At 52.9% G+C, this 27,264-nt stretch overlaps 1 protein-coding gene and 1 long non-coding RNA gene across 3 annotated transcripts; one reads left to right on the top strand and one right to left on the bottom strand.

The window, feature by feature from the left end:
• On the top strand, positions 1–27,218 carry LOC102948513 (bactericidal permeability increasing protein). 2 transcript variants are annotated; one of them, XM_007077713.3, is made up of 15 exons: positions 1–151; positions 2,827–2,941; positions 4,216–4,344; positions 5,773–5,934; positions 7,098–7,161; positions 9,289–9,352; positions 10,758–10,849; positions 15,335–15,511; positions 16,391–16,450; positions 18,281–18,448; positions 19,452–19,519; positions 21,696–21,738; positions 24,163–24,226; positions 25,288–25,364; positions 26,932–27,050. In XM_007077713.3, the coding sequence occupies exons 1-15, from the start codon at positions 22–24 to the stop codon at positions 26,968–26,970; spliced, it is 1,452 nt and encodes a 483-aa protein (XP_007077775.1). In that variant the 5' UTR covers positions 1–21; the 3' UTR covers positions 26,971–27,050. The 2 variants fall into 2 exon arrangements, with proteins under 2 accessions (XP_007077775.1, XP_042836355.1); XM_042980421.1 differs by lacking the exon at positions 25,288–25,364 and having other exon boundaries at positions 26,932–27,218.
• LOC107179198 lies at positions 18,673–23,475 on the bottom strand. Its single transcript, XR_001509767.2, has 3 exons — positions 23,115–23,475; positions 20,081–20,168; positions 18,673–19,529 (listed from the first exon to the last, which is right to left on the bottom strand). It is a non-coding gene; the product is annotated as an uncharacterized LOC107179198 (long non-coding RNA).
• Positions 27,219–27,264: the final 46 nt, after the last annotated feature.

Raw genomic sequence — 27,264 nt, 5'->3', positions numbered from 1 at the left:
GGCGGCTCTGGAGGACAGAACATGGCCAGGGAACCTGACAAGGCACTGACACCAGCGACCCTGGTGGTGCTGGCCACCCTGGGCACAGCTGCGATCGCGACCACGAACCCCGGCATTGTGGCCAGGATCACCCAGAAAGGCCTGGACTATGGTAATCAGACGCTTTCCTTCCCTCCCCTCCTGCCCCTAAGGAGCACTTATCGAGCACCTCCTGTGTGCAGTCCTTTAACTCCAGTGCATGGCCTGTTCACAGCTTCTCAAAGGAGGCCCTCTGACCCCTGTCATGTATATGAAGAAACCGAGGCAAGGTGAGTGGCCCAAGGTCACAGAGCTGCAAGGTGGCCGGCAGGGTTGGGATTGGAGTGCCGATCTGGAGGACTCCACGTCCAGTGCTCAGGCCGCTGAGGGTCCTCATGGTCTCCTCCCTCTCTCTACCCAACTGCCAGCTCAGGCTTCTAGGCCCTTCTCTTCCCCCCAAAGCTGATTCTCAGTCTTGAGATTGAGTTTTGCCTTGAGATTCCTGGCTCCATCTTCAGCGTGGGCAGAGCCCAGGCCCTGTGAGGAGGCTAAGTGACAGGGACGGGGGGAGGAGGGCCCTTCTTCACGGTCTCCCCCCAGGGCAGGGGCTTGGCAGCCACACTGCGCACATTACCCATCTGGATGCACCAGAGAGGGTCCCCCCAGGCCGCTCATCCAGGTCCAGACAGAGGAAAGAGTGGCATAAAACAGCCCCTGCCGCGCCACTCTGTGCCGGTCATTTCATCTTTATTTCAACCCTGGGTAGGACATACCGTCACCAGCAACATCCACAGATGAGCAAACTGAAGCTTGGAGGGGGCACTGGGGAAGTGCGCGCCTAGATCTCGCCTCCAGTCTTGGCTCATGCCCCCCACCTTCCCCGCGCGGGGCTGCTCGACGCTGCCCCCCAGTGGCAGAGAGATGAACTGTGGAACAGTGCGGGAGACCCAGGCGCGCAGAGGTCAGACCGCGGAGAAGGCAGACCCTCGTGGGCTGGCGTGCCGCTGAGGGAATGGGGACAGAACTCAGGGGGACCTGGCACCCCACCCCCGAATTCCTTCCCCAGCCCAGGCAGGACGTCTCTGAATCCCAGGTGCAGGCAGAAGGCTCCACGTGAGCTCGGAGGCAAGAGTACCGGGTGGCCCTGAAGGCTTCCTGGGAGCAGAGGCCTGGGCTCAGCCTTTAAACCCAGAAGTCTTCGTGTTCTGTCACAGCAGACTCAGTTTCCCCATGTGGCAACCAGAGTGGGTGTCCTGAAATACGGCAAATCTGCTCGTGTCCCTGCCGTCAGAAGATGTCCTGATCCTTTAGCATGGCATTTGAGATCCTTTTAAGACCTGGCCCGGTGCACGGGCTCCGGGACCGGAAGGGCCAGGATTCAAATCCTGACCCATCACTTGTCAGCTGTGTGGCCACTTTCCCAAATTTCCTCCTCCTCACCTGTGACTTGGGGGTGGTGATAGGACCTCCTCCCAAGGGTTTTCAGATTCAATAGCTTAATACGTGTACAGAGCTCAGAACAGCGCCTGGCACAGAATAAGAGTAAATGTGGGGGAGACGTCATTTCCACTGGCTGTTGGAAAACACAAAGCCTGGGAATCCTCTTCTTACCACTTCCTCCTTCTCAAGTAACGTGTCTGCCTTTCGACGGGTCCTTGGACGCCGTTAGCCACCTAACTGATGGCAGGATTCCTGACTTTGGGCGTTCGTTCATTTATTCACCCGATATTAAGTGCCTTCTAATAGTAAGTGCCAATCACTACGGTAAATGGAGGGGCCACATTCATCAACAAAACGGATGTGGCCGCTGCAAGCCTTGAAGGGTTCCTGTCTAGCAGTTGGGAGAGGTGGTAACCACAGCGTCACATGAATAGATGTACAATTACAAACAGTCATGGGGCTCCTCGGGAGATGCCCGTGGCATCATGAGAATGATAACAAGGAGGATTGCTTTCGTTTCCTGGGTCAGAGAAGGTTCCCGGAGGAAGTGAGGATCGAGCAGACCAGAAGTTAACCAGGTGAAGGTGGGAGGGAAGGGTTTCCTAGGCAGCAGAAATGGCACAAGCAAAGGTCCTGTGGAGAGAGGCCAAAGGTTAGAGAGATGGAGTGTTTGCGAGGGCACAGCACAGAGCGAGGCACAGAGTAGGTGTTCCGTGAATACTCATAGAATGCATGACTGGGTGTTTGGGGTGATATTTTATTTTATTAAAAATGTTTTTTAACGTTTATTATTTTTGAGAGAGAGCGAATGACAGCGTGTAAGCAGGGGAGAGGCAGAGAGAGAGGGAGATAGAATCCAAAGCAAGGCTCCGGGCTGTGAGCACAGAGCCCCACCCCAGACTTGAACCCATGAACCATGAGATCATGACCTGACTGAGCCACCCCGGTGCCCCTTGGGGTGATATTTTAGACCAGGGATTGGCAAACGACAGTCCTCGGGCCAAATTTGGCTGGCCACATGTTTTTGTATGGCCCGTGAACAAACAATGGCTTTTACATTTTACATTTTTAAATGATTGAAAAAAAGTCAAAGAATAATATGTGAAAGTTACCTGGAATTCAAATCTCAGTGTCCGTAAATGAAGTTTTAAAGTTTTATTGGAACACAGCCACACCCATTCGCTTGCTTATTGTCTGTGGCTGCTTTCGTGCAATCACAGCAGAGCTGAGTGGTTGTGACAGAGACCGTGTGAGCCACAAACCCAAAAATATTCACTATCTGACCCTTTACAGAAAACCCTAGCTGACCCCTGATATGGACAGGGACAGGCTGTGCCTCTGACTGTCACCCCTTTTCTCGCCCCTCAGCCTGCCAGCAAGGAGTGGCCGTGCTGCAGAAGGAGCTGGAGAAGATCACCATCCCCACGTTCTCAGGAAGCTTCAAGATCAAGCATCTTGGGAAAGGGCATTATAGCTTCTACAGGTGAGGCCTGTCGAACTCAACCCTCAGTGTACAGAACTTGTAGTGTCCTGGGGCCACCAAGACCTAGAATCACAGAGCCACAAACTCCTAAACTCAGAGAGGTTAAGACCCCCCGTCCAGTGTTGACCCCACCCCAAGGGGATATAGTCCCCCAAGCTGAGTGTAGAGGAGGCCACAGAAGGTGCTCACCATGACTCCCAAGGCAGGGCGAATGTGTCACGAACCCCAAAACTCTGTGCCAAGCCCATATAGGAAGCAAGATTTGGAGGAGGGGGTTCAAGAGCAGAAAGCTTAATCTAAAATGGCTCAAACCAGAATGTATTGGCTCACGTGTCTGAGAAGTCTCTGGAGTAGTCTGGCCTCAGGTTCAGCTTGAGGTAGCCCCAAATGACATTGGCCCCTGTTTTCTCCTTGCCGCTTCTCAGCATCACTTCCCTTGAGGAGGTCCAGTTCTCAGGTGGGGTGTCCCCTCAGAGATGCAAGATGGCGACCGGCATCTCCTCAGCACTCTGAATCCTGTGGAAGGAGAGCACTTTTCCCTTGAATCTCAAGCAAAAACACTAAGATTCTCACTCTGCTCGTCCCACCTTAGGTTACGTACACGTCCCTGAACCAATCACCGTGGCCAGGGGATACCCTACGCTAACTAGCTCACGCCCAAGTCAAAAGCTCCACCCCGTGAACATGGAAAGTCAACTTCCTTTGCAGTGACATGGAGTAGCTGTGTGGAGCCCCCAAAGGAAAAAGGGAGTTCTGTTACCACAAGAAGGGAGTGTGGGTGCCGGGCAGAAAACCCATAAATGTCCACTACGGAATTTTATACACCTATTCACTCAACAGATATTTTTGAGCACCTACTATGTGTCTGGCACAACAGGCTTGGCTACAACAGTGAACCGAGAGAAACACATTCCACCCTTTCATAGAACTTGCCGTCAGGCGAGATTACATCTGTTATCCTCGTTGATGGTCACACTTCCCGCAAGATGGAGGTTATTGTGCCCCAGAAAACTGAGCCTCAGGATGATCAAGTGGCATACTCGGGGTCACACAACAGTACACTGAGGAACGGGATTCAAATGCGGATTTGTCTGACGTTAAAGCCTAGCCGCTCTGCCCAATGCCCACAGAGTTTCCAAGATGGCTCTCGTAGTTTCCGGGTTCTTCTGCAGTGGATGTGGTGAAGGGCTGGGGGTGGGATGAGTCTGCACTAACCATTAACTGAGTTCTTGTGTGGGCCCCCAGGAGGCTAACTGAGCATTTCTTCTTCACAGCATGGCTATCCGCGGATTCCAGCTTCCCAGTTCCCAGATAAAACTAGCTCCCAGTGAGGGCCTCGATCTCTCCATCGCAAACGCCAATGTCAAGATTAGTGGAAAATGGAAGGCACGAAAGAACTTCATGTGCGTTTCCAACCTTGGTGTTGACTGAGTGTGTGGGTGAGCTTTAGGTGATACTTTAAAGGGGTGAGGGCCAGGATCTCAGGAACACTCAATTTTTGCCTTACCCATCACCACTTGTGCCCACAGGGCTCCTGGGGGGGGGGGATTTTTCATGTGTGAAAATTCAGCATAGCCCCTGGTTAATAGCTGAGCATTTGTCCGTGTCAGAAGGCAAGACATTGACAAGATTGAGTTTGGTACGTGAAGTGTAGGATGGAAGGCTCAGCGGGACCTATAATTTACCCCTTTATCAGTTAGCTATGGCTGTGTAACAAAACACCCCAACTCAGCTGCTGAAAACAATAGTCATATATTATCACTATGTATCTGTGTGTTAGCTGGGGTTCTGCTGATCTGGGTTGGGCTCAGCTGAGGCAGCCCTTCTCCACACGTATCTCTTCGTCCTCCTCCTTAGACCAGTGGGCTACTCAGAGCATGTCCTCGGTGGTGGCAGACACGCGAAAAGGGCAACCAGAAACATTCTAAGGTCTAGAATTAGCCCGTGGTCACTTCTACTCACTTCTACTCACTTACGCCATTGGCCAAAGTAAGTCACGTGGCCAAGCCCAAAGGCAAGAGCCTGGGAACGCATGCACCTCCCCCCCAAGATAGGCAAAGGAATGGAAAATTGGGGCAAATCATCCAAACCACAACTCTGAATCGAAATACTGGGTTCTCACCACGGTGAGCCTGCCCTCTAGGGGTGGCGGCTCAGAACGACCAATCACTTCAGCGGCTTTGTGGCGATTCCAGGGGGATCACGGGGGAGAAGACACTTTGGGGAGAGGGACGTGAGTCTGCCTTCCTGTCCCTTCCCCACAGTAAACATCGCTTAGGCTCTTTTGCATCATTCATTTCACTCGCTGATGGCACAAAAGGTAACGTACTTCATTATGTTAAAGGAGAGTTGGCAAAACACACTCATGTCCACCGTCTTACCCCAAACTCGTTCCATCCCTGAAGGAGCCCATTTCATGAACCCATTTTATTGAACCCATTTATTGACCCCATTTATTGAACCCATTTATTGACCCCATTTCATGAACGAGGACATTAATTAGTGAAAGTCTCCAAACATGCAGATTCTTAGGGGCAAAGCCGGTGATCAACTGCCGGTCAAGGGTCTGGGCGAGGAAACTGGAAATCAGAGCAGTTGAGAAACATACCCAAAGCCACTCAGCAAGGGCAGAGGCAAGGGGAGAGAGCAGCGTTCTGCCGGGCAGACACGGATCCACGCGTCCCTCCGTGCTGTGTGACCTCGGGCAGGCGGCCTCCCCTCTCTGAATTCCATCTCAAGCAGCAAAACCTACCTTCCGGCCCAGGCTTGAAGTTTGAATGGCACTAGGGAAGAAACGGCTTGCTCTGACTCTGATCTGTGTTTCCCTTCAGCAAAACCAGCGGCAACTTTGACTTGAGTGTGGAGGGCGTCTCCATCTCGGCCGTTCTGAAGCTGGGCTTTGACCCCGCCTCCGGCCACTGCACCGTCTCCTGTCCCAGATGCAGCAACCACATCAACAGTGTCCGTGTGCACATCTCAGGCAGCAGCCTGGGGTATGGTCTCCTAGGGCCGTGGGCGGGAGGAGAGACCTTAAGAAGCACTGCCCTGCATTCAGAGAACGTCCCAAGTGCACCTCTTGCCGGGCCTTGTTCAGAGGCCTCCGTTGTAGGGGAGGGGCAGGGTCCGCAGACAGCACAGAGACCACCCCCGCCTCCAGGAGTCATTTGGTCATCTGACATTCATTCAACAGACTCCCCTGAGCCCTGACTATGCCCCGGGCTCTGGCTAACCCCTTGACGTGCGTTGAACCGCACAACCCTCACCACAGATCTGTAGGCGTTGATTCCCCCATTCAACAAATGTCCACTGAGAATCTGCTGTGCACCAGGAAACAGCAGTGGCCGATAAAGACTTAGCAATAGCGAACATCAGCGGGACGTCAGCTAGCATTACCGTGAGCCAAGCGTGCTTTTCAGCTTGTGAATTGTCTCAGTCGAGCCGCACGGTGAAGTTAGTCCGTTATTGCCCCCGTTTTCAGAAGGGAAAACCAAGGCAGAGAGGGGATAGAAAAGAGCCTGAGTTTTCATGCCTCGTGGGTGTTGAAGAGGGATTCAGCCCACGGCTATCCGGCCCCAGGCTCCGAGCCACTCAGCCCCTGTTCTCTTGAAGCTTCCGACCCACTGGAGGAGATAGACATTAATCAAATCATTGCGTTAATGAATGATTCACAAAGGATCACAAAAGAATGTAAGAACTAAGAAAAAGGGGTACAAAGTGCTATGAGCACATAGAACGGAAGGGTCTGACCCAGTCTGGCTGCTTCTTCCTTGATGAAACGACATTTGAACTGAAATGAAAAGAATAAGTAGGAGTTAATTAGGCAGATGGGGGGGACAGGGGGTGTTTTCAGTAGCAGGAACAGCATGTGCAAAGGCCTTGTGGCGGGAGGCAGCATAGAACACAGGAGGATACTGCAGAGCAGCGCGGCTGGAGTGTCAAGGGGGAGAGCAGCACCAGCTGAGGAAACAAACTCATGAACAAGTCACTGCACCCCGAGGGCCAAGTACCCAATGGGGGTGTGCACAGTTAAAGCCCGGGCACGAGGGTGCCTAGGTTACTTGAAGGAGGGAGGAAGGTGTCCCAGATGAGGCAGCCTCCAGCGCAGCCCAGGGACACCTGGGAAGCCTCACGCCTGTCCCCACATGTCAATCTCCAGGTGGCTGATCAACCTCTTCCACGAAAAAATTGAATCTTCGCTCCGAAACAGGATGACCAGCGAGGTAAGACGGGCTCAGAGTGGGCGGGGCCCTCAGTGCAGGCGTCGCTGGATCCTTCCGCTCTCGGACCAGAGGACTGGAAGCCGTCCTCATAGCTCTTTGAGGCCTCCGGCTCGGCTCTAGAAACCAGTCGTGAGGAGTCCAGCAAGAGACTGAAACGAGGGTCACAGCACACACCCACAGAGCGTGCACTCGCCCCACGCCCTGCCTGGACCTCCTCTGCTCTTCCCCCTGCCCTCCTCCCGCAGGCAAACTTCCTTCTCCCCAAGTCCCTTCTCCCAGCTCTCTGGCCTCCTCCCCCATCCCTGCCATTCCCCAATCTCCCCTCTTGGTGCTCCCCACCCGGAAACCACACGATTGATGAAGCTGCTAGGCTAGAGTGCCAGCAAAGTATCCCCTGGGGCTGGAACAGAAAAGGGTCACTGGCTAGCGTTCCCCAACCCTCCCTCGCCCTAAATCCACCCAGGCCAGCTTCTTCGGCTGAGAAAAGGGGCCATTCATCGGGCTGGTTTTCCATGAATAAACCATTAGCTGCCAGGAATGCCCTGCGCCTGTCTCCCAGGCCAAGTGAGCTGAGGAAAGCGGGGAGCCACTGAAGATTTTAGGCAAGGGGGTGACCCGGCCAGATCTGTGCTTTGGAAGAGTTTCTGTGGCTGCCGTGAGAATGACTGGATGGGGCAGGGGACCTCAGGGAGCCCAAGGAAGCTGTACAGTCTTCTAGAGGGCAGCCACTGGGTTCTCGGTCAAAGGCACTGACAGTGGGGACAGGGAGACATCAGTCAGATCAGATCATTGGTCTGACGGCATTCTGTCAAAGTTGTAAAACAAAACAAAACAAAAGCGGTGCGTGGTTGTCGAAATGTGTACCACAGCAGATTATAAAATGGGTTTTAGCGGCAGAATCGGGCCCCCGGGTCTAATTCGTTTTGCAACTTTGAGCAAATCTCAGATCCTCGGTTCGACCAGCTGTAAAATGGGGACATTAGTACCTCCTTGCACCCAGCTGCTCAGGCAACGCAGGCGGTGCACTCACCCACCAGCCTGACTAACCCGTGGTTCAACTGTCCTTGTAGTTAAGTCATAGTACAAGGGCAATGGCAGCATTTAACATTGGAACTATTAAAACAGAGCATTTCTTGGTGACACCTTCAGAGTGGCCCTCAGGAGCAGCCAAGTTAAAAAGTAATGATGCACCTGTTGTTAGACAACAACGTGAGAAGGAGGAGGAGGAGGGGGGGAGGGGGAGGGGGAGGATGTCTGCATACACGGAGTGCTTGCAGTGAAATTGGCCCTATGTCTCGAGCTCTCTACAAGGATCCCAGCATTTAATCCGCACAAAATCCTTATGCTAGGGGGTGTCATGGTTTTCTCCATTTTACCGATGGGTAAACTGAGGCTCAGAGGGGGGAAGTGATGGGACTGGGGTTCAAACCCAGGCTATCCCCCCCTCCAAGGTGAAGCTCTTGATCATAGCAAGATACTCTTTAGAAGACAGTACTGGCTTGAGTGGACAGGCGGATGGATGGATGGATGGATGGATGGATGGATAAACGAGGTACCAGGGTGTCCATGATCGTAGCAAGGGCTGGAAATGACGAGGAGTGAGCTGGGCAGTTAACTCCCGGGAATACAGAGTGAAGGGTGGGCATCTGAGGGAAGGAAGAGCCCCGGTCTACGCAAAGTGTGGGGGGGGGGGGGGCGGAGAGCGGGGGACGACACAAGCAGCCGCTGGAAGCTGGGCTCTAGGCTGTGATGCGATTTGCTGTGGTTTGGAGCCATCTGGTGGCCCTCGTCGGGGAGTGGCACTGGAGGCCAGCAGCCCAGGGGCAGGCAGCCCCAGCTCCCAGATGTGCCACCCCCTCCCCACCCCCTTCCCCAGACCACTCGCGGCAGAGGTACCGGCTCCTGGGAGGACGATATTCTAGGCGCGTGCAGAGTCTTGCACGTGTGATAGAAACACACTCAGGGCAACCAATTTTCTCCCTCCGCCACTTCTTTCCTCCCTCCTACCCTCCCCCCTTCCTTCGAAGAAGCATTCAAAGAAAGCAAAACGTGCCCGGTTTCCTCATTCCCGAAAGACATTTTCCGCCACGGGAAGCCCTCACTGGCCACTTCTTTGGTTCTTTCCAGATCTGCAAGGTGGTGACCAGTTCCGTGTCCTCCAAACTGCAACAGTATTTAGAGACACTGCCAGGTGAGCGCTGGGCGAGGTCAAGGAGACAGGGAGAGAAGGGGGAGGAGCACAGGACAACAAGGAGAGTGTGATGGAGCCTCCAAGTTTCCCAGACAGGCTTGGGTCTGGGTGGAAACGGGTAGAACGGACGATTTTCAACCGGCAGCTCGCATCGGACCCCAAATGGGCCAGGCCCTCGTGGCAGGTGCGAGAACAGCCCATGCCCATTCATTCCCCCACCGGTGGTGCCGGGGCCAAATAACAAACAGTCCCAGCTCTCTGTGGTCGGGCACTCATAGCTGCCCTGAGATCTGACGCTGGTCATTTCGCCTCTCTGGGCCCCGGTTTTCACATCTTTAAAATGGGGACAATTCTCCATACCTCCCAGTAACTGAAGAGCTGCAGGTTGGGGGGCAGGCTCCCACTGGCTGAGTGCTTCCCATGTCCTCGCACCCAGAGGAACTGTCTCCTCTCAGCCTCCCAACGCCTCACGGAGGTTGGTGTAGTCTCCCAACTTTACCGCCAGGAAACTGAGGCTCAGAAAGGAACTGTGACTTGCCCGAGGTCGCAAAGCCAGAAAGAAGCAGAAGCAGGATCCTAATTGGGGTTTTCTTACTCCAGAGCCTGTACGCCAACCTGCTAGCCAGGCTCCCTCCCGGTGGAGCAGTCATGGCAGCCCATGGTGCGAGCCCATTCAAGATGCATTCCTTCCCCAGGCACGGCCCCAGACCCTCCAGGGATGGGGCCTGCCTGGGCATGTTCGGTGCAATGACACTGTCCACATTTTGGCCTCAGCAGGCAGGAAAATGACTTTGGTTTGAGTCCCGGCTCCATCACTCTCCAGCTGTGCCATTTGGAGGAGTGACATCTCCGAGCCCCGCGTCTTCCCCTCTGATGTGGGAAGGAAGGGCTTAAGGAGGGACCGGCATTTATTTAATTCTCATTCGTTACTGCTGGGAACCACAGACACTGTTCAGACCTGAACCAACCTGGGCTCAGCCTGGGATATTATCACTGCTAGTAATGGTCCCTTTGGCTTTTGAGCCCCTCCCATGTCCGGGGCATCTGTGGGGTCACCAGTACTGCCCCGTTCTACACGTGACAAAAAGTGGCTTAGAGTAATGAAAGCAACTCGTCCAAGGTCAGATAGAGTTCAATTCAAGCCCAGGTCTCTCTGCTTCTTGACCCTGTGTTTTAGCTACCTCTCGGGGCTATGGAAGCAGGGGAAGAGATAATGTCTGTTTGTGTAGGGTGGGGGTTCATTGTCCTTTAAAGGGAGCCCAGGGAGGGCTTCGTGGAGGAGGTGGGAATGGAACCTGCACTGCAGTTCCTTGCCGTTTAACTCTGGCAGATGCCAACACTGCATCTCAGGCCCTAAAGATGCTGCCATGGGAGGCAGCTCATGGCTCATCTTCTTCCCGTCTAGTGACAACTCGAATAGATCATGTCGCTGGGATCAATTACTCACTGGTGGCACCTCCAACAGCCACGACTGACAACCTGGATGGGCAGCTGAAGGTGAGACTTACACTGGGGAACTTATACCCTCATGCCTTTGCCACAGGCCCTCCTGGGGCTCCCCAACATCCTAATCTCGGCATCTTCTCCCTGCTCTGGTCACACTGGCTGGCCTCCCGCTATTCCTGAACCACTCTATCCCTGCTCGCTCCCTAGGGCCTTTGCACCTGCTCCCTCTCTGCCCAGAATGCTCTCACCCAGATATTCACATAAACTCTCCCTTCTTTTTAAGTCTTTACTTAAATATCCCTCCCACTAAAGCCCACTCCCACTGAAATAGCTCCTTCTTCCCCCCCATATCCTGATTTATTTTTCTCAACATCACATATTATTAACAACCCCCCAACACACACACAGACACACACACACACAGAGTCACATGTCTGTCTCCCTCACTATGATGAAAGAGGAGGGACTATAGCTGCTTTGTTCCTGACTGTAGGTGCACACCCAGAACCATGCTTGGTATCTATTAGCTGCTCAGTAAATATTCTGCTTGGACAGACAAATGGATGGATGGATGGATGGATGGATGGATGGATGGATGGTGGATGGATGATGAATGGATGGTGGATGCATGGATGGATGGTGGATGGATGGTGGATGGATGGATGGATGGATGATGAATGGATGGATGGTGGATGGATAGTGGATGGATGGATGGATGGTGGATGGATAGATGGATAGTGGATGGATGGATGGATGGATGGATGGTGGATGGATGGATGGATGTTGGATGGATAGATGGTGGATGGATAGTGGATGGATGGATGGATGGATGGATGGTGGATGGATGGATGGTGAATGGATGATGAATGGATGGATGGTGGATGGGTAGATGGATGGTGGATGGATGGATGGATGGATGGTGGGTGGATAGATGGTGGATGGATAGTTGGATGAATGGATGGATGGTGGATGGTGGATGGATAGATGGTGGATGGATAGTGGATGGATGGATGGATGGATGGATGGTAGATGGATAGATGGATAGTGGATGGATGGATGGATGGATGGTGAATGGATGATGGATGGATGGATGGATGGATGGATGGATGGATGGTGGATGGATGGTGAATGGATGATGAATGGATGGATGGTGGATGGGTAGATGGATGGTGGATGGATGGATGGATGGATGGATGGTGGATGGATAGATGGTGGATGGATAGTGGATGGATGGATAGATGGTGGATGGGTAGATGGATGGTGGATGGATGGATGGATGGATGGTGGATGGGTAGATGGATGGTGGATGCATGGATGGATGATGAATGGATGGATGGTGGATGGATAGATGGATAGTGGATGGATGGATGGATGGATGGATGGTGGATGGATGGTGAATAGATGATGAATGGATGGATGGTGGATGGATAGATGGATAGTGGATGGATGGATGGATGGGTAGATGGATGGTGGATGGATGGATGGATGGATGGATGGTAGATGGATGGTGGATGGATGGATGGTGGATAGATGGAGTATCATTTCATGCTACTTTCCCCCCACTCACCACCCTCCAACGAGGAACATGGGCTTTGCACTTTCTCAACACACCAAGCTCGTTCCCACCTCAGAGCCTTTGTCTTACCCATCCCCTCTGCCTGAACTGCCTTCCCTCACATGCCCCCCTCTACCCACTGGCTTCTTCTACTCCAGGTGAGTCTGTGCTTGGATGTCACTCCCAAAGCAGTCTTCCCTGACCACCCCAGCTGGAGTGGGTCCCACCCTTGAATTCCCTCTGGATGTACTTCATTCAGTCCCTCCACGATTGGTGATTGGCTTGTTTGTTTACTGTTTACTTGTTGGTTCTAAAATACATTTGATATAAAAAAGAAAATTTAGAAACTACAGAGAAGCAGAGCAGAGAAATAAACAAATAGGAAGGAAAGGAGGAGGGAAGGGAGGAGAGGGAGAGAGATTACCCAAATATTACAACTCAGAGGCTAAAATTAACAACTCAGGAAACAACAGATGTTGGTGAGGATATGGAGAAATGGGAACCCTCTTGCACTGTTGGTGGGAATGCAAACTGGTGCAGCCACTCTGGAAAACAGTGTGGAGGTTCCTCAAAAAATTATAAATAGACCTACCCTACAACCCAGAAATAGCACTCCTAGGAATTCTTCCAAAGGACACAGGGGTGCTGATCCGAAGGGGCACATGTACCCCAATATTTATAGCAGTGCTCTTAACAATAACCAAATTATGGAAAGAGCCCAAATGTCCACCAACTGATGAATGGATAAAGAAGATGTGGTTTATATATACAATGGAATACTACTTGGCAATGAGAAAGAATGAAATCATGCCATTTGCAACCACATGGATGGAACTGGAGGGTATTATGCTGAGTGAAATAAGTCAGTCAGAGAAAGACAGATACCATATGTTTTCTCTCATATGTGGAACTTGAGAAACTTACCAGAAGACCATGGGGGAGGAGAAGGGGAAAAAAGAGTTACAGAGAGGGAGGGAGGCAAACCATAAATAAGAGACTCTTAAATACAGACAATAAACTGAGGGTTGATGGGGGAGGCAGGGAGAGAGGGGAAAACGGGTGATGGGCATTGAGGAGAAGAGCACTTGTTGGGATGAGCACTGGGTGTTGTATGTAAGTGATGAATCATGGGAGTCTGCCCCCCAAACCAAGAGCACACTGTATACCCTAACCAGAACTGCCATGAACATCCTTGTATCTGGGTCTCTGCCCATCCTTGGCTATCTCCTAGAAGTGGCATTGCTGGACCAAATAGTATACTTAAAAAAAAAAAAAATCTAAGTGGTACAATGGAATAAAGGATGAGAATAACCTGTTTATTGACCCCCCCAGGCTCCTGCCCAGAGGTCATGGCTGTGAGGCTCAGGGTGTGTTATATGTGAATCTCCGGGCTCCCTGGTTCTAAACATTCACATAAATGCAAGCCCATCCGGTTTTGCTGGTAATCTGTTTGCATGAATGGATACATAGCATCTTTTCACTTGCTTTTCTCGCTTAAAAATCTGCATTAGAGTTGGCACATGGGTCCACTTATTTATTTATTTTGAGAGAGAGAGAAAGTGAGCACATGCACGTGAGCAGGGGAGGGGCAGAGAGAGAGAGAGAGAGAGAGAGAGAGAGAGAGAAGGAATCCCAAGCAGGCTCAACGCTGTCAGTGCAAAGCCTGATGTGGGGCTCAAACTCACAAACCGTGAGATCATGACCTGAGCCGAAACCAAGAGTCGGATGCTTAACCGACTGAGCTACCCAGGCGCCCCTCACTTATTTATTATTTTAAAGAGTTGCATGGTATTCTGTAAGATAGGTGAAAGGGTGGTTAATTTTTTATGACCAAACGATTCAAAGGTACAGAGAAGATTACACACTGACGTACCTACCACCGAGCTTTAAGAAATGTTACCATTAAGGGGCGCCTGGGTGCCTCAGTCGGTGGAGCGTCCGACTTTGGCTCAGGTCATGATCTCACAGTTCATGAGTTCAGGCCCCACGTCGGCCTCTGTGCTGACAGCTCGGAGCCTGGAGCCTGCTTTGGATTCCGTGTCTCCCTCTCCCTCTCTGCACGTCCTCTGTTCACACTCTGTCTCTCCCAAAAATGAATACACATTAAAAGAGAGAGAGAGAGAAAGAAAAATGGAAAAAAATGTTACCATTTTGCTGTATTTGCCTCTGATTTTTTTCTTTGAAACATTCGAAAAATAAACACCGAGGCTTCCTTGGGCACCTGTACCCCGCAGGGAACCCACACGGATAAGACGCCCGTGTGTATCCTTCTTACCTGTGGTGTTTACACTTTTACTGCTTATCTATGTGTCGATAATTCTTAAATAGTACGTTTTATATGCCTTTAAATTTTACATAAATGGTATTCTACCATATGTATCTACAACTTACTCTTTTATAACTCAGCATTGGGTTTTTTTTCGCTAAATAAATGATCTGCTTTGGCAACGTGTGGCCAAGTCGCTCTTCAGAAACTTATAAACATATATTCCCCCACAGCATCTGAACGCTCTCCCCCAAAACTGGATGGTGTGAGCTTGAAATATGCATACACTTAAAACAGTTTACCTCTCCCTTTAACATTTTGCTAATTTGACAGATGAAAGCAAACAAACAGAACCTCGCTGTTCTTCTGGTAGAATTTCCGTGCTTGTTGGCAAGGTTGAAGCTGGGCCGACGGAGTGGCCGGGAGGTTGGGAGTGTCGCACGAGCGGCCTCAGGCAAGCCTCTTCAGCTCCCGGGGCCTCAGTATGCTTTCCTGCAAAATGGGCATAATCACATCCCCCTCGCAGGACTGGCAGGAAGAGCCCCTAGAAACTAGCACCGAGGAGGCGTAGGACATTCTTGTTAGTTTCTGCCATGGCTTCCTCCTCTGTGTGAGTGCGTGATTGGTACCCCCAGCCCATTTTCTCCTGGAATGAAGACGTTGAATTATACTTCCTGAAGGAAGCCCGGGCTCACCCTGTCGCCTCCGCCCCCAGGGGGAGTTTTTCAGGTGGGCCCACCCCAGTCCCCCTCCCTTTGCCCCTCCGCCACTGGCCTTTCCCAGCGACCACGACCGCATGGTGTACCTGGGCATCTCCAACTACTTCTTCAACACAGCGGGATTCGTGTACCAACAGGCCGGGGTCCTGAACCTGACCGTCACGGACAACATGGTAAGGCCAGGCTGGGGGTGGATGCGGGAAGAGCACGGGGCTCGGAGCACAGCAGGCCGTCTGGACTTGAACTTGTGTTTACACGGGGGAGATCACAGTCCAGCCTCTAGGGGCAGCCAGACCTGAGTTGGAATGTCAGCCCCCTCTTTTCTAGCTGGGTGACCTTAGAGCGGTAGGTCAACCTCTCAAAGCACTCAGCACGGGCTTAGCACGTAGGAAGTCCTGGACGAGGATAAAAGTTACAGCCAACACCGCCCTTGCCCTCGCCCTTGTGCCCTGATCCAGTCTTAGCCTCAAACCACCATTACCATCAACCTCAGTGTCTCTATCGATATATTCAAAGCTGAGTCCTGCTCTGGGCCTCAGTTCACTCATCTGTAAAATGAGGAAATAACCATCCTGTCCAGAGTCCAGGTGCAACCAGGTCACCAACCATGTGTCCCCTGGAAAGATAAACAAAGACCTCCCGAATGAGAACTCTTCCGGGTGAGAGAGTCAGCCACCAACACCTGCATTTAGCAGAGACTCAAACACACTCAGAGGAGGGGGAACTTGATGGCTTTATACCTTTACAAGTGTGCTCCTAAGAGAGTTTGGGCACGGGGAAGCTGGAGGTGAGCTAAGAGAAGCTGGGCATCCTATGTGATTGGTTTGGAAAGCCTATCCGAGTTTTTCAGGGAAAAAAAAAGGGGGGGGGGAAGCTGGCAGTCCTGGCTGTTCCAGGCTGATTGCTGCAGAAGTTGGGGGTCCCCACTCTATTGTCACGTGTAGACTGGCCATTGTGCATTTGTGGTTTCAGTCTTTCACCCCTCCTACGGACCCCCCCCCAATCTATAACATAATCCCCCAAGATCTTTTTCTCTTCTTTTCGTGCTACAGATACCAAAGGAATCCAAAGTCCGACTGACAACCGAAGTTTTTGGAATCCTCATACCCCAGGTAAGAAATAGTCTGTTCCCCTTTTGTCCACTCACGAGGCATCCTGGGGGTACCGGGGAGTACTAAGCTCTGCCGAATGGCTTGATGAGAGCCCCCCTCTCCAGATCTAGAGGCAACCCAGCCTGGGAGTGGAAGTAGCCTTGTGTAGTCCGTCCTCAATGCAGAGAAAGGCTCCGAGCACCCAGGTGACCAGGCATGAGGGTAGACACTGGGGGCTTTTCCATGCAACAAATATTTATTGGGGGTTCACCGTGTGCCCAGGGCCCTGTTCTTGGCGTCTAGCAAAGCAGACCATCTCCCTGCCCTCCTGGAGCTCCAGTCCAGTGAAGAGAGAAAATTCTTATTCAGGTACCCAAAACAAATAAGAAAATGCACGCCAAGATAAATGAAGCCAACAGATTGATGAGGTCACTTTAGACAAGGACCTCTGTCTCAGTCTGCTCAGGCTGCTATAACAAGGTGCCACGGACTGGTGGCTGACACAACAGAAATAAATTTCTCATGGTTCTGGAGGCCAAGAAGTCTAAGATCAAGGTACCCACACATTTGGGTTTGGGGGAGAGCCTCTTTTGGGCTAATAGATGGCTGCCTTCTTGGGGCGCCTGGGTGGCTTAGTTGGTTGAGCGTCCAACTTCAGCTCAGGTCATGATCTCACAGTTCGTGAGTTAGAGCCCTGCGTCGGGCTCGGTGCCGACAGCTCAGAGCCTGGAGCCTGCTTCCGGTTCTGTGTCTCCCTCTCTCTCTGCCCCTCCCCTGCTTGCGCTCTGTCTCTCTCTAAAATAAATAAACATTAAAAAAATTTTTTTAATAGATGGCTGCCTCCTTGCTGTGTCCTCACATGGCCTTTCCTCTGAGCAAGCAAGCTCTGGTGTCTTTTCTTACGAGGACACTAATCCTGTTGGATTAGGGCCCCACCCTTATGACCTTGTTGAATCTTAATTTCTTCCTTAGGGCTTCATCTCCAGCTACAGCCATACAGGGGGTTAGGGCTTCAATGCATGAGTTTCGGGGGACACAAACATTCCATCCATAACAGCCTCTCCAGTGGTGGCCCTTCCAGAAATTTCTATACAGGAGGTACTGGTGTGGGGAAGTGTGACTGGTAGGGGGACCAGGGGACTCTCCTTGAAGCTTTATGGCCTAACCATGAATTGCCTGGGGGAGGGTTGGAAGCTAGGAGAGACAGGGGCAATGTCACAAAGCCCTCCTCAGTTCCCCCAGGAAGCCACCACTGCTCTGTGACATTTGAGCTGACTCCTGAAGGAAGGGAAAGAGCCAAACTGGGAAAGAACGGGGGGGGGGGGGGGGGAGGAGGGAGGGGAATGAGCATTCAGCAGGGGAACTTGGACAGGAACAGAGTGGGTCATATATTTGAGGAACAGAAAGGAGTCCCGTATGGCTGGAGCTGGAAAGCAGGGAGTGGGGCCCGTGGGGTGAGGTCGTGGACACCGAGCGCAGAGAGTGCAATCTTTCCAACAGCAACGGGAAGGGGTACCTGAGGGGCTCAGTCGGCTATGCATCCAACCCTTGCTTTCAGCTCAGGTCATGATCTCATGAGTCGTGGGATCGAGACCCGTGACGGGCCGTGCACGGAGCGTGGAGCCTGTTTGGGATTCTCTCTCCCTCTCTCTCTGCCTCTCTCTCTCTCTCTCTCTCTCTCTCTGTCTCTCAAAAATAAATAAATAAATGAACAAATAAATAAACAAACTTTTTTTATTAAAAACAATGAGAATACATTGGAGGCGTTTATGCAGGGTCAACACAAGATAGGATTTAGAAACAGTTTAATAAAATCGTCATTTTGTTTGTTGTCCCCACTGGGGACTGCAGGTGGCCAAGATGTTCCCCAACATGAAGGTGCAGCTCGTCTTCTGGGCCTCCTCCCCGCCGCACCTCACCATGCACCCCGAAGGCCTTGTCCTCACCCCTACCCTGGATGCCCAGGCCTTTGCTGTCCTCCCGAACTCCTCCTTGGCCCCCCTGTTCATGCTTCGCCTGGTAAGCGGTTCGCAGGTGTGGGCAGACGAGGGCAGCGCCCTGGGAGTTGGGGGACCAGGGTGAACCTTCCCAGGTTCAGACGCTCCAGGGTCTGAGACCAGAGCCACGGTACTGTTTCTGGCTTCTGCGGGCATTCATACATTCAACTCTTCATTCTGTCGCTGCCTTGAAATACGTGTACCGTTTCAGGTTCATTCGCTCGTATCTTTGGTCATTCAGTTAGGCGTTTGTGTATTTGCTCATTCATTCAAGTATTCATTAGATTGCTGACTTGAAATGCGCTAGATCTGTTCTGGTGCATACATGCATTAATCTGTGCCATTATTCATTTATTCATTTACTTATACCTTTGTTCAATTAAACATTCATGTGTATATTTGTTCATCCATTCATCTTTTATTTGCTGACGCACATCTCTGTCGATTCCTTCATCTGCGTGTGTAAGCCCTTGCTCGTTCAAGCTTGGGTTCTATTGCTGGTGTGCGGGTTCATCCTCTCTCTGTCTCCCCGTGAACATTCGGTGGCACCCGCTGTGACCATGGAGGCGAAGGCCAGAACTTCTCCCCACCGGGGGGTGCTCACAGGCCTCAGGCAGGTCTGCCGTCTCTCAAGTCGAGACCCATTTCCCCATTTTGCCAATCAAATGGGCTCCCGGGGGGGGGGGGTCGTCCCGGGTCTTACAGACAGTGGGCAGGAAAGCTGAGGCGGGGAGCTCGGTTTTCTGGCTCCGTCCATATTTGTTGAATGAATGAATGAATGAATGGATGGATGAATGAATATCTTGACATTAGGGCTGGCCTGGACTCCAGCCCCGAGGTCTGTCTCACCTAGCCTGTGAGAACGGCCTGGGAACTCTGGAATGGAATCCAAGAGCAGCGGGAGAAAGTGGTAAGTGGTTGACAACCCAGGACTCACCGACAGGCACAGAGCAAAAGGAAGAGCCCCTCCCCCTCGGGTTCTGCGTGGGCTCGGGGACCTCACTCTTCGGCTTGCTGCTTTGCAGAGCATGAACATTTCTGTGATGGTCGGAGCCACGCCTGACAGGCTTGTGGGACAGCTCAGGTTGAACAGGTAAGTGGGCCTGTGGGGACGACAGGAGTGGCTGCCCATCCGTTCTCGGGGCCCGTGGGCCAGCAGTGGCCCCACAACACCACAAGCACAGTGTCGTTGCTTTCTTGTTCATCGGTGGCAATTAAGCCTCAAATGGTGCACAGCGGGCCCCATAGCCCTGTTTTACAGACAGTGAAACTGGTGTGCAGAGGAGAAGGGCCCCGCCCAAGGTCATACATGTAGGTGACCGGTCATCTTGGTTTGCCCGCAGCCCCCCGCCATTAGCACTGAAAGTCCTGCACCCTGGACGGCCCCTCCGTCCTGGGCAGACGCGTGGCTGGGTGATGCCAGCTGGTGCCTCCAACCCGCGCTGAGCCACGGCAGCGCCCAGCCACCCGCATCCCTGATCTGCCTTAGCGTTCGGAAAACCCACAGCGATTTCTTCCTACCCCATCCTTGGGACTTTGTCAGCCGCCTCGTGTTGGAAAAACCCCAACAGAGGCCGCTGTGGCTCAGCGCGGGCTCTGGTGTTGAGGACGCCCGCCCTCAAAGCACAGCTCACCTTGCAAACACTGAACTCACCAAGGTCCTGTCGCCCTGGCTGCAGAAGAGGCCATTGATTTAGAAGAAACAAATAAGTAAGCCCAATAATTGTTCCTGGCCAGCAGCACTGTAGGTGAGAATGAAATCAGGTATTCAAACGCGTCAAGGTATTGAGAACACAAGAAATCTAAGTGCTCAGTAAGCAAGACAGAGAGGCACACGCGGAAAAGAGAAAGACAGCAATAGGCGAGAGACAGAGAAAGTCAGAAACGGAGACACATGGAGAAACTCTCAGAGAGAGATACACACAAAGGGGGGTGGGAGAGACAGAGAGGGACAGACAGACAGATGATGGAGAGGCATGATAAGAAAGAGACCGAGAGAGAGAGAGAGACAGAAGGCGGGAGAGAGAGAGAAGGACACACACACACACAGCAGAGAGGGAGATCCTCAGAGAGCAGATGTGATGGCCCCAACCGCTAGACCTGCTGTCTGCCTCTTAATCACGCTCGCGCTGCTCGGATGGAGTCTTGACCTACATTCCTGCCCATTTCCGCCCTCTCTCCAGCACAGAGCTGTCCTTCTTAACCTTGAGACTGGCTCCTGAGGTTTACACGCGGCTTATTTCTCCGGGCGTCATTCTGACAGGTGTTACTGCCTCAGATACATGTGGATTTAATTTTCCTTGAACGCCCATGGGCCTCCCAAGTAGGGGAGCCAGAGAGGATACAGCTGGGTGAGGGCTGAACAGACTCTCAAACACGCGGGGCTGGGGTGCGAGAGTCCACAGGGCGGGAGTCCCGGGGCTCCCACCTCTCGCCGGACAAGGGTGAGTTTGCAAGCTCCCCTTCTAGGGTATTCGAGACAAGAGCTCAGGCATCAGAGAGATTGGATTGAGATTCCACTTTGCTGATTGTTAGTTGTGAGACCTTGCAAGTTGCCTAGCGGCTCCGTCAGTTTCCTTATCTGTGACCTGCGAGTGTGATGGCCCTTGCCTCCTGGGGGCTCTATGATTTCCCATGGAGGATAGCACACAACATAGTGAGGGATGGAGGTTCAACAAGGAGCCACGTGGTCCCCCCCCCTCTTTGATCACTGTTAAAATGTCATAAAGACTGTAAAGAGGGGACAGTTTATTGGTAATTGAGAAGTCTAAGGATTTCAGGCAAGGGTGGATCCCAGTGCTCAAATGATATCCTGAGGATTCTGACTCTCTCCATTTCTTGGTTCTGCTCTCCCCTACGCGCGGTCCATTTCACAGCAGGCTGTCACCAAGGGGCCACAAAAATGGCCACCGGGAGCTCTCCTTTCCCGGAAGAAAGAAAACACCTCCTCCCCAATATTTCCAGAAGTCCTAGGGCCAACTCTCGTTGCACCAGCATGGGTCACAGGTCCCTCCTTCCAACAATCACGATGGCAGGGAAGGTGGACTCTGCCCTTTTGCCAGACTACCCCAGAGCTCAGGGCTAACAACGTAGGATACCCTAAGTACCCTAAAGAAACAATCAGGGGGCTGTGACCAGAGGAAGGGGAATGAATACTGGGTGGGACAACCAGACGGCATCCACCAGAGAGGGCCCCTTCTCCCCAGCAACAGGGCTCTAACACAGCTCAGCCAAGTGGTGGTCTCAGTTTCTTCCTCCTTTTCTCACAGGCTGCTCCTAGAACTGAAGCACTCAGACATCGGCCCCTTCTCGGTGAGTCTGAGGCCCTTGGTGGCTCCTTCCGTCCCCCTGATTTGGAGAGAACTGTCCTCAGGGCCCCTAAGGCTCATGAACTGTCCTCAGAGCCACCAGGGCTCATGGCATCCGGTGTGGAGGCCACCTGGCCGTTTGCATGTAATTTGCATGTGACGTCACGGCGGGTGGAGCTTTGTGGGCCCACAGACCTAAGCTCCAATCACTGCTCCACACTTCCCCTCTCTGAACTTCCAACCTTCCGCCAAACCCAGGATAATCCTTCCTAATTGCACGAAGGGCAAAATGAGGGTGCGGTAGCAAGTCGCGGGGAGGGCTGAAGGCTCAGAGAGGGAAAGCCTCTCTGAGGAGGTAATATCTGGGCTGAAAGAGCCAGCAAGGTAAAGAACTACTGCAGGCAGAGGGAACAGCGGGAGCCAAGGCCCTGTGGTGAGAACAAGTTCCACATGTTTGGGGAATGGAGGGAAGCCTGCGTGGCTGGAGCGGATCAAGTTGGGTGTGGGGGTATAGGAGGAGATGCGGCTTGAGAGGCAGGTGGGGCTGGCTCATCCTGGGCCTTCTGGCCTGGAGTAGATTGTGTTCAAAGGGCAGTGAGAAGCCGGTGAACTGTTCCACGCAGGGGGCAGCCTGCTCTGGTTTGTAGCTTTTTAAAGATGCCCCTGGCTGGGGTGGGGGGGGAATGGATTTGGGAGGACAAGAGCCAGCCCAGGTGGATCAGCAGGAAGACGGAGTGCATTTGTGGGTGAAGAAGGAGAAAAATGGTGGATTGGAGCCACACTTTGGAAGTGGTATTCGAGGCTGCGTGGTGAGAACTTTGATGTGGGTGGACGGGGTGGTGAAGAATGATTCCTAGTTTTTCGGCCTGAGCAGCTGGGTGAAGGGCGGAGTCGTGTAGAGGTGGAGAAGGGCAGGTGGGAGGGGAGACAGTAGGTATCTCGCCAGCCTGCTAGATGATTCCACTGCCTGCAATCACTGACCATCATTAAGCAGACTCACCCCTGCCCACCCCCCTCACTCCCTCTAGGGCACTGGAGTTGCCCAAGTAAATAGCAGCTTAGCACTCTTCACCAGCCACCTTGAATGAGCGTCGCCCTTGTGACTTCCATTAGAAGCCACGGCATGCTGATTCTGTCCTACACACGGCCCAATCTCCCAGGGGGCGTCCTGTTGAACCCCTGGAGAGCATTTTCTTGGATCCCTGAAATGCCCCCCAAGAGCCCCACCAAGTGGGTACCTTGGAAGCCACCTGGCCCCGACGTCAGACCATCCCAACATCCCTCCACATTGGATGGAAATCCAGCCAGCCATTCCCACCCAAAAGGACTACAACGAACAGAAGGACCCAAAGTGTCCTCATTGTATTTTCACAGACTTACTGGTGCCAGGGTTTTGTGGGCCTGCTTCTTCCCAGTATTTCCAGAATATTGGGAATATTCCAGATATACGGTGGCTTGACTCCGTCGGTAACCAACGTCTGCTTCTGCATAAGATCAAAATTTAAAGTTCTCAGATTCATGGGAAGAAGGGCACCACATTTTATGAGCCCCGGGATTTACAGCCTGGAGAAGGAAAGTCAGTTGCTCCCAGAACAAAAATGTACATATTTACAAGCTGTAAATGTCACCGGGCAATCATTTTGAGGTGCCACGTTACCTTTGAATAGTGTTTTACTATCGCAAAAGCAAAACATGTACGTTATAGAATAATCAGAACCTACAGGTGTGCAAACCAAAGAGAATAAAAGCCATTCCCACTTAATCATTGGGAGTATATCCTACCTGACCTTTTGCTGTGCATAGCCAACAACACAACAGAATTGTGTGGTTTCCATAGCCTGCTTTTCCTCACTCAAAAATATAACATGAATATCTCTGTGTGGACAATTAAATTTCTATGGTACTATTTTTAACAGTTGCATAGTATTTCCTAGAATCAAAGCACCCCCGGGCCCCCTAGGAAATTCCCCCATTTGTTAGACATTTCGAGCCCGATGCGGGGCTCGAACTCACGGACTGTGAGATCATGACCTGAGCTGACGTCGGATGCTCAACCGGCGGAGCCACCCGGGCGGGCACACACATTTTTAAGGCTTTTGCTGAACATTGCCAAACAGAGCCTCAGAAGGGTTGAACCAGTTTGCCCCGTCGCCGGCAGTGTCTGAGGTGATGCATTTTCTTACACAACGGTTTTCATGGTTAAATACTCTCTGATGAATGACCTTCCTTTCTTCGGCCTGGTACCTTCCATCTAGAACACGCTTCACATCTGGAACCTTTGGGTGCAAAAGAGATCACTTGGGTGACCTGATTGGGCTGCGGAATCTGCCTGGCATCACCTGGGTCCCAGCTCGGAGGTTGTCCTGTCGGGGAGGGAGGCTGATGCCCGGGCGCCCTGACATGGCTTCCGTCCTTTTCTGATTTGCAGGTTGAAGTGCTGCAGGCTGTCATGAACTATGTTGTACCCATTGCTGTGATTCCCAAGGTCAACGGTAAGGCGCTTTGGAGAAACGGTTGACTTTCAGTCCTAGGGGAGGCGGAGGGAGTTAAGTCCTACAGCCGCCTAACACCTGGCCCCAGTTATGGAGGCTGGAGGGTGGTCACTCCAATGAACCTCACGTGGCATCTGACCCAGAAAAGGGGATGGAAAAAAAGGGGACCCCACGGGCTGAGCTCCTATCATGTGCTCATCCACCATTTCACCCAGTCTTTAAGACCGCCCCATGACATGCGGGTTAGCAATCTCTCCAATTTTTGTGGGAAGAAATGGGAGATCCGAGAAGTCACAGGGGGCTGTTTGCAGGTCCCGGGGGAGGGTGAGAGATGAAGCTGGGATCTGATCCCACCTCTGAAGCCAGAGCCCTCAGCCCCCGCCCACCTCTGGGAGAAGGGCTAACCTCGGCTAACGGCTTCCGCTCATCGCCCTGATAAAAGCCTAACCTTTGCAGAGCCAGGGACAAGAGAGCACATACCTCTCTTAGAGGACCACATACCACGGGACTAGAATAGTTAGAAATTGTCAATTGAGACAAAAGTTATGATATAGGCTACGACATCTCCCACCTTGGCAAATGTAGCTTCCTAATGATCTGGGAGGCCAGGTTTGAGTTTAGAAGTCTCCAGAGGCTCACATCAGAATATGGTGGTATGGGGGGGAGGGGTCCCGGGCTACCACCCGTCTCTAGTTTCATCCTAAACATCGAGGGGCTTCGTGTGCACACGGGTGGATACCCCCAGTCGCATGCCACGGGCTGTCTACCCCTCCCCCCCCCACCCCCAGCAAGCAGCCGCCCCTGACCTTGTACACCAGCATTGCCATCAGCCTCGGGAGGGGGGTCTTGGGGAAGAGGTCTGCACGCATCCTGAATGTGGGCTGGGGGCTGACGGGGCGAGAAGGCAAGGCTCCGGGTCCCTGCGCGTGGTGAAGAGCGTCTCTGGGGCAGCCTACTTGTCCAGCCTGCAAGTAGTGCCAGTCCCTACCCAGAGCCGGGGACGCTGGTTCAGGGAGGCCGCCCCCTCCCCTCCCCCCTGCTGACCTCCTCCTCCACGGCAGAGCGGCTGCAAGAAGGCTTCCCTCTCCCGATGCCCAAAAACGTCCAGCTCTTCAATCTGGTGCTTCAGTCTCACCAGGTAGGTCCAAAGGGCTCTTTCCGCCAAATGTCCCCCAACACCAGCAACCTGTTGCCACAAAGCTTCCCGCAGGCCAGCCCTGCAGCAAGCACCCTCTGCCCTTACAACACCCCGCGAGGTGGAGGACTGTTCACCCGCAGGGAAGAGGAAGGCTCAGAAAAGCCACGTGGCTATTCAATGGAGTCCAAATTCAAAGCCAGGTCCCCCCTCCCCGCCCCCGCTTTGAACCACTGGCTTGGAAGCGTTCCCACACTGTGTTCGGTAAAAATGGAGCTCACTTGGTGGCCACAGGGCCTCTTTTATGAGTGGATGTATTTAAATATTTGGCAAGTGGGTATCGCATGACTCCCTCGGGGGCCTGGCAACATTCTAGGCCTGGGGGAGAGGAGGGGGGGTGGTGGTAAAAAGTGAGGTACCAAGAAGGGACTTAGTCCCAGAATGGAGACCTCCTTTTGTCTGTCCCCCAGCCAGACCCACAACAACATCTGAGACTACTTAGGGATGCTTTCTTCTCCTCAAAGGCTCCCTCTCCCGATTTCCCAGCTGCCTCTCACGGGGTCAGTGCCGGCTTCTTTCCTGGCTCCTTCTTCCCTTTCCTTCCCCTTCCTTCCTCCCTCCCCCTCCCTCCCCTTCTTCCCTTCACCTTCCCTCCCCCTCCCTCTTCCCCTCCTCCGCCCCCTGCCCTCACCCTACCAGCAGGAGTTCTCCAGAGTTCCTGCCCAGGCCTCTGCCCTCCCCCACTCTTGGCTTTCCCTGCCCACTTGCCTCAAGCCAGCAGCCGCCTTTGTGCCACCCAGTGACCCAGCTGCACTTCTAGATTCTTCCATGCTCCCAACTTGTGCATTCGCTGGTGTCCCTGGAGTCTCGGCCCTGAGGCCCCTTAACCCAGCATGTCTACTGGGTAATGACACTGGCACCCCACTATAGCGTTCCTTAACTTGCTCAGTGGCTTTCCTGTTAACCTCGTGGCCTTCGTGGGGCCTGGCCACGTCGCCCAGATTCCCCGCCCTCCCTCATCCCCAGTCCCCAGTTCTTCAGGCAGGCTACCAATGGGGCTGAGACTACAGAACAGTAGCCAAGAAAGCAGAGGCCGCACATCCCCCCATGTTCCCCACGTTTTACCAAGTTCATCCTTAAAAAAAAAAAATGACTCCATGGTACCATGTAATTTCTTCATTTCTGAAAATGCTGAGCGAAGGGCAGGAAGGAGCAAAGAAAAGTGGTTTTGCAGCCTTGATGGGAAGGAGGCTCCCTTGAGCTGCCATGAGGCAGGAATGACAAATGAAGGCCTGTGCCACAGCCCGCGGTCCCCCACCCGTGTCTGGGAGGGGACAGCTGCCAGGGCGGCTGCTGATAGGATCACGGCGCTGACATGCAGACCCCGGCGGCGACACCCCGAGTGCCCGCCCCCCCTCACTCCTGCCTTTCTGTCAGCAGACAGGCCCCGCTCTGCTCTCCTTCCCGTCGGGCAGGTGCTCCCAAGGTTTCCTTCAGAAACCCCAGCAGCCCCGCGCTCACAAACCAGGGCGCACGTCCCGCTGATGGCAGCGTTCTCCTCTCTCCCTAGAATTTCCTGCTGTTCGGTGCAGATGTTCACTACGGCTGAAGTGGCCGTGGGCGCCAGGAGGGGAGAGGTTGTCCGCACCTGCTCCTGACGTGCCCGTGGGGCAGAGGCTGCCTTTCTCCAGCCCTTGCACCAGAGGCCCTTGCAAATTTCTCGGAACTCAGATTCGGAAATGACCTCCATACAGGAACTGTGTTCCTTGAGAAAGCGTGGGATGTGTATTTCAGGGATTATGAGCATCCTGCGAGGCCTGAGTCCCCCCTCCCCGCCCCCCAAAAAGCACTGCTTTCTCTGTGGAATTCTGTGTGATGGTGTCGTTTCTTGTTTTATGTCCAT

The sequence above is a fragment of the Panthera tigris genome, chromosome A3 (genome assembly GCF_018350195.1).
Source record: "Panthera tigris isolate Pti1 chromosome A3, P.tigris_Pti1_mat1.1, whole genome shotgun sequence".
NCBI lineage: Eukaryota > Metazoa > Chordata > Mammalia > Carnivora > Felidae > Panthera > Panthera tigris.
The sequence above is the reverse complement of the archived record's forward strand: the minus strand, read 5'-3'. Positions and strand labels throughout refer to the sequence as shown.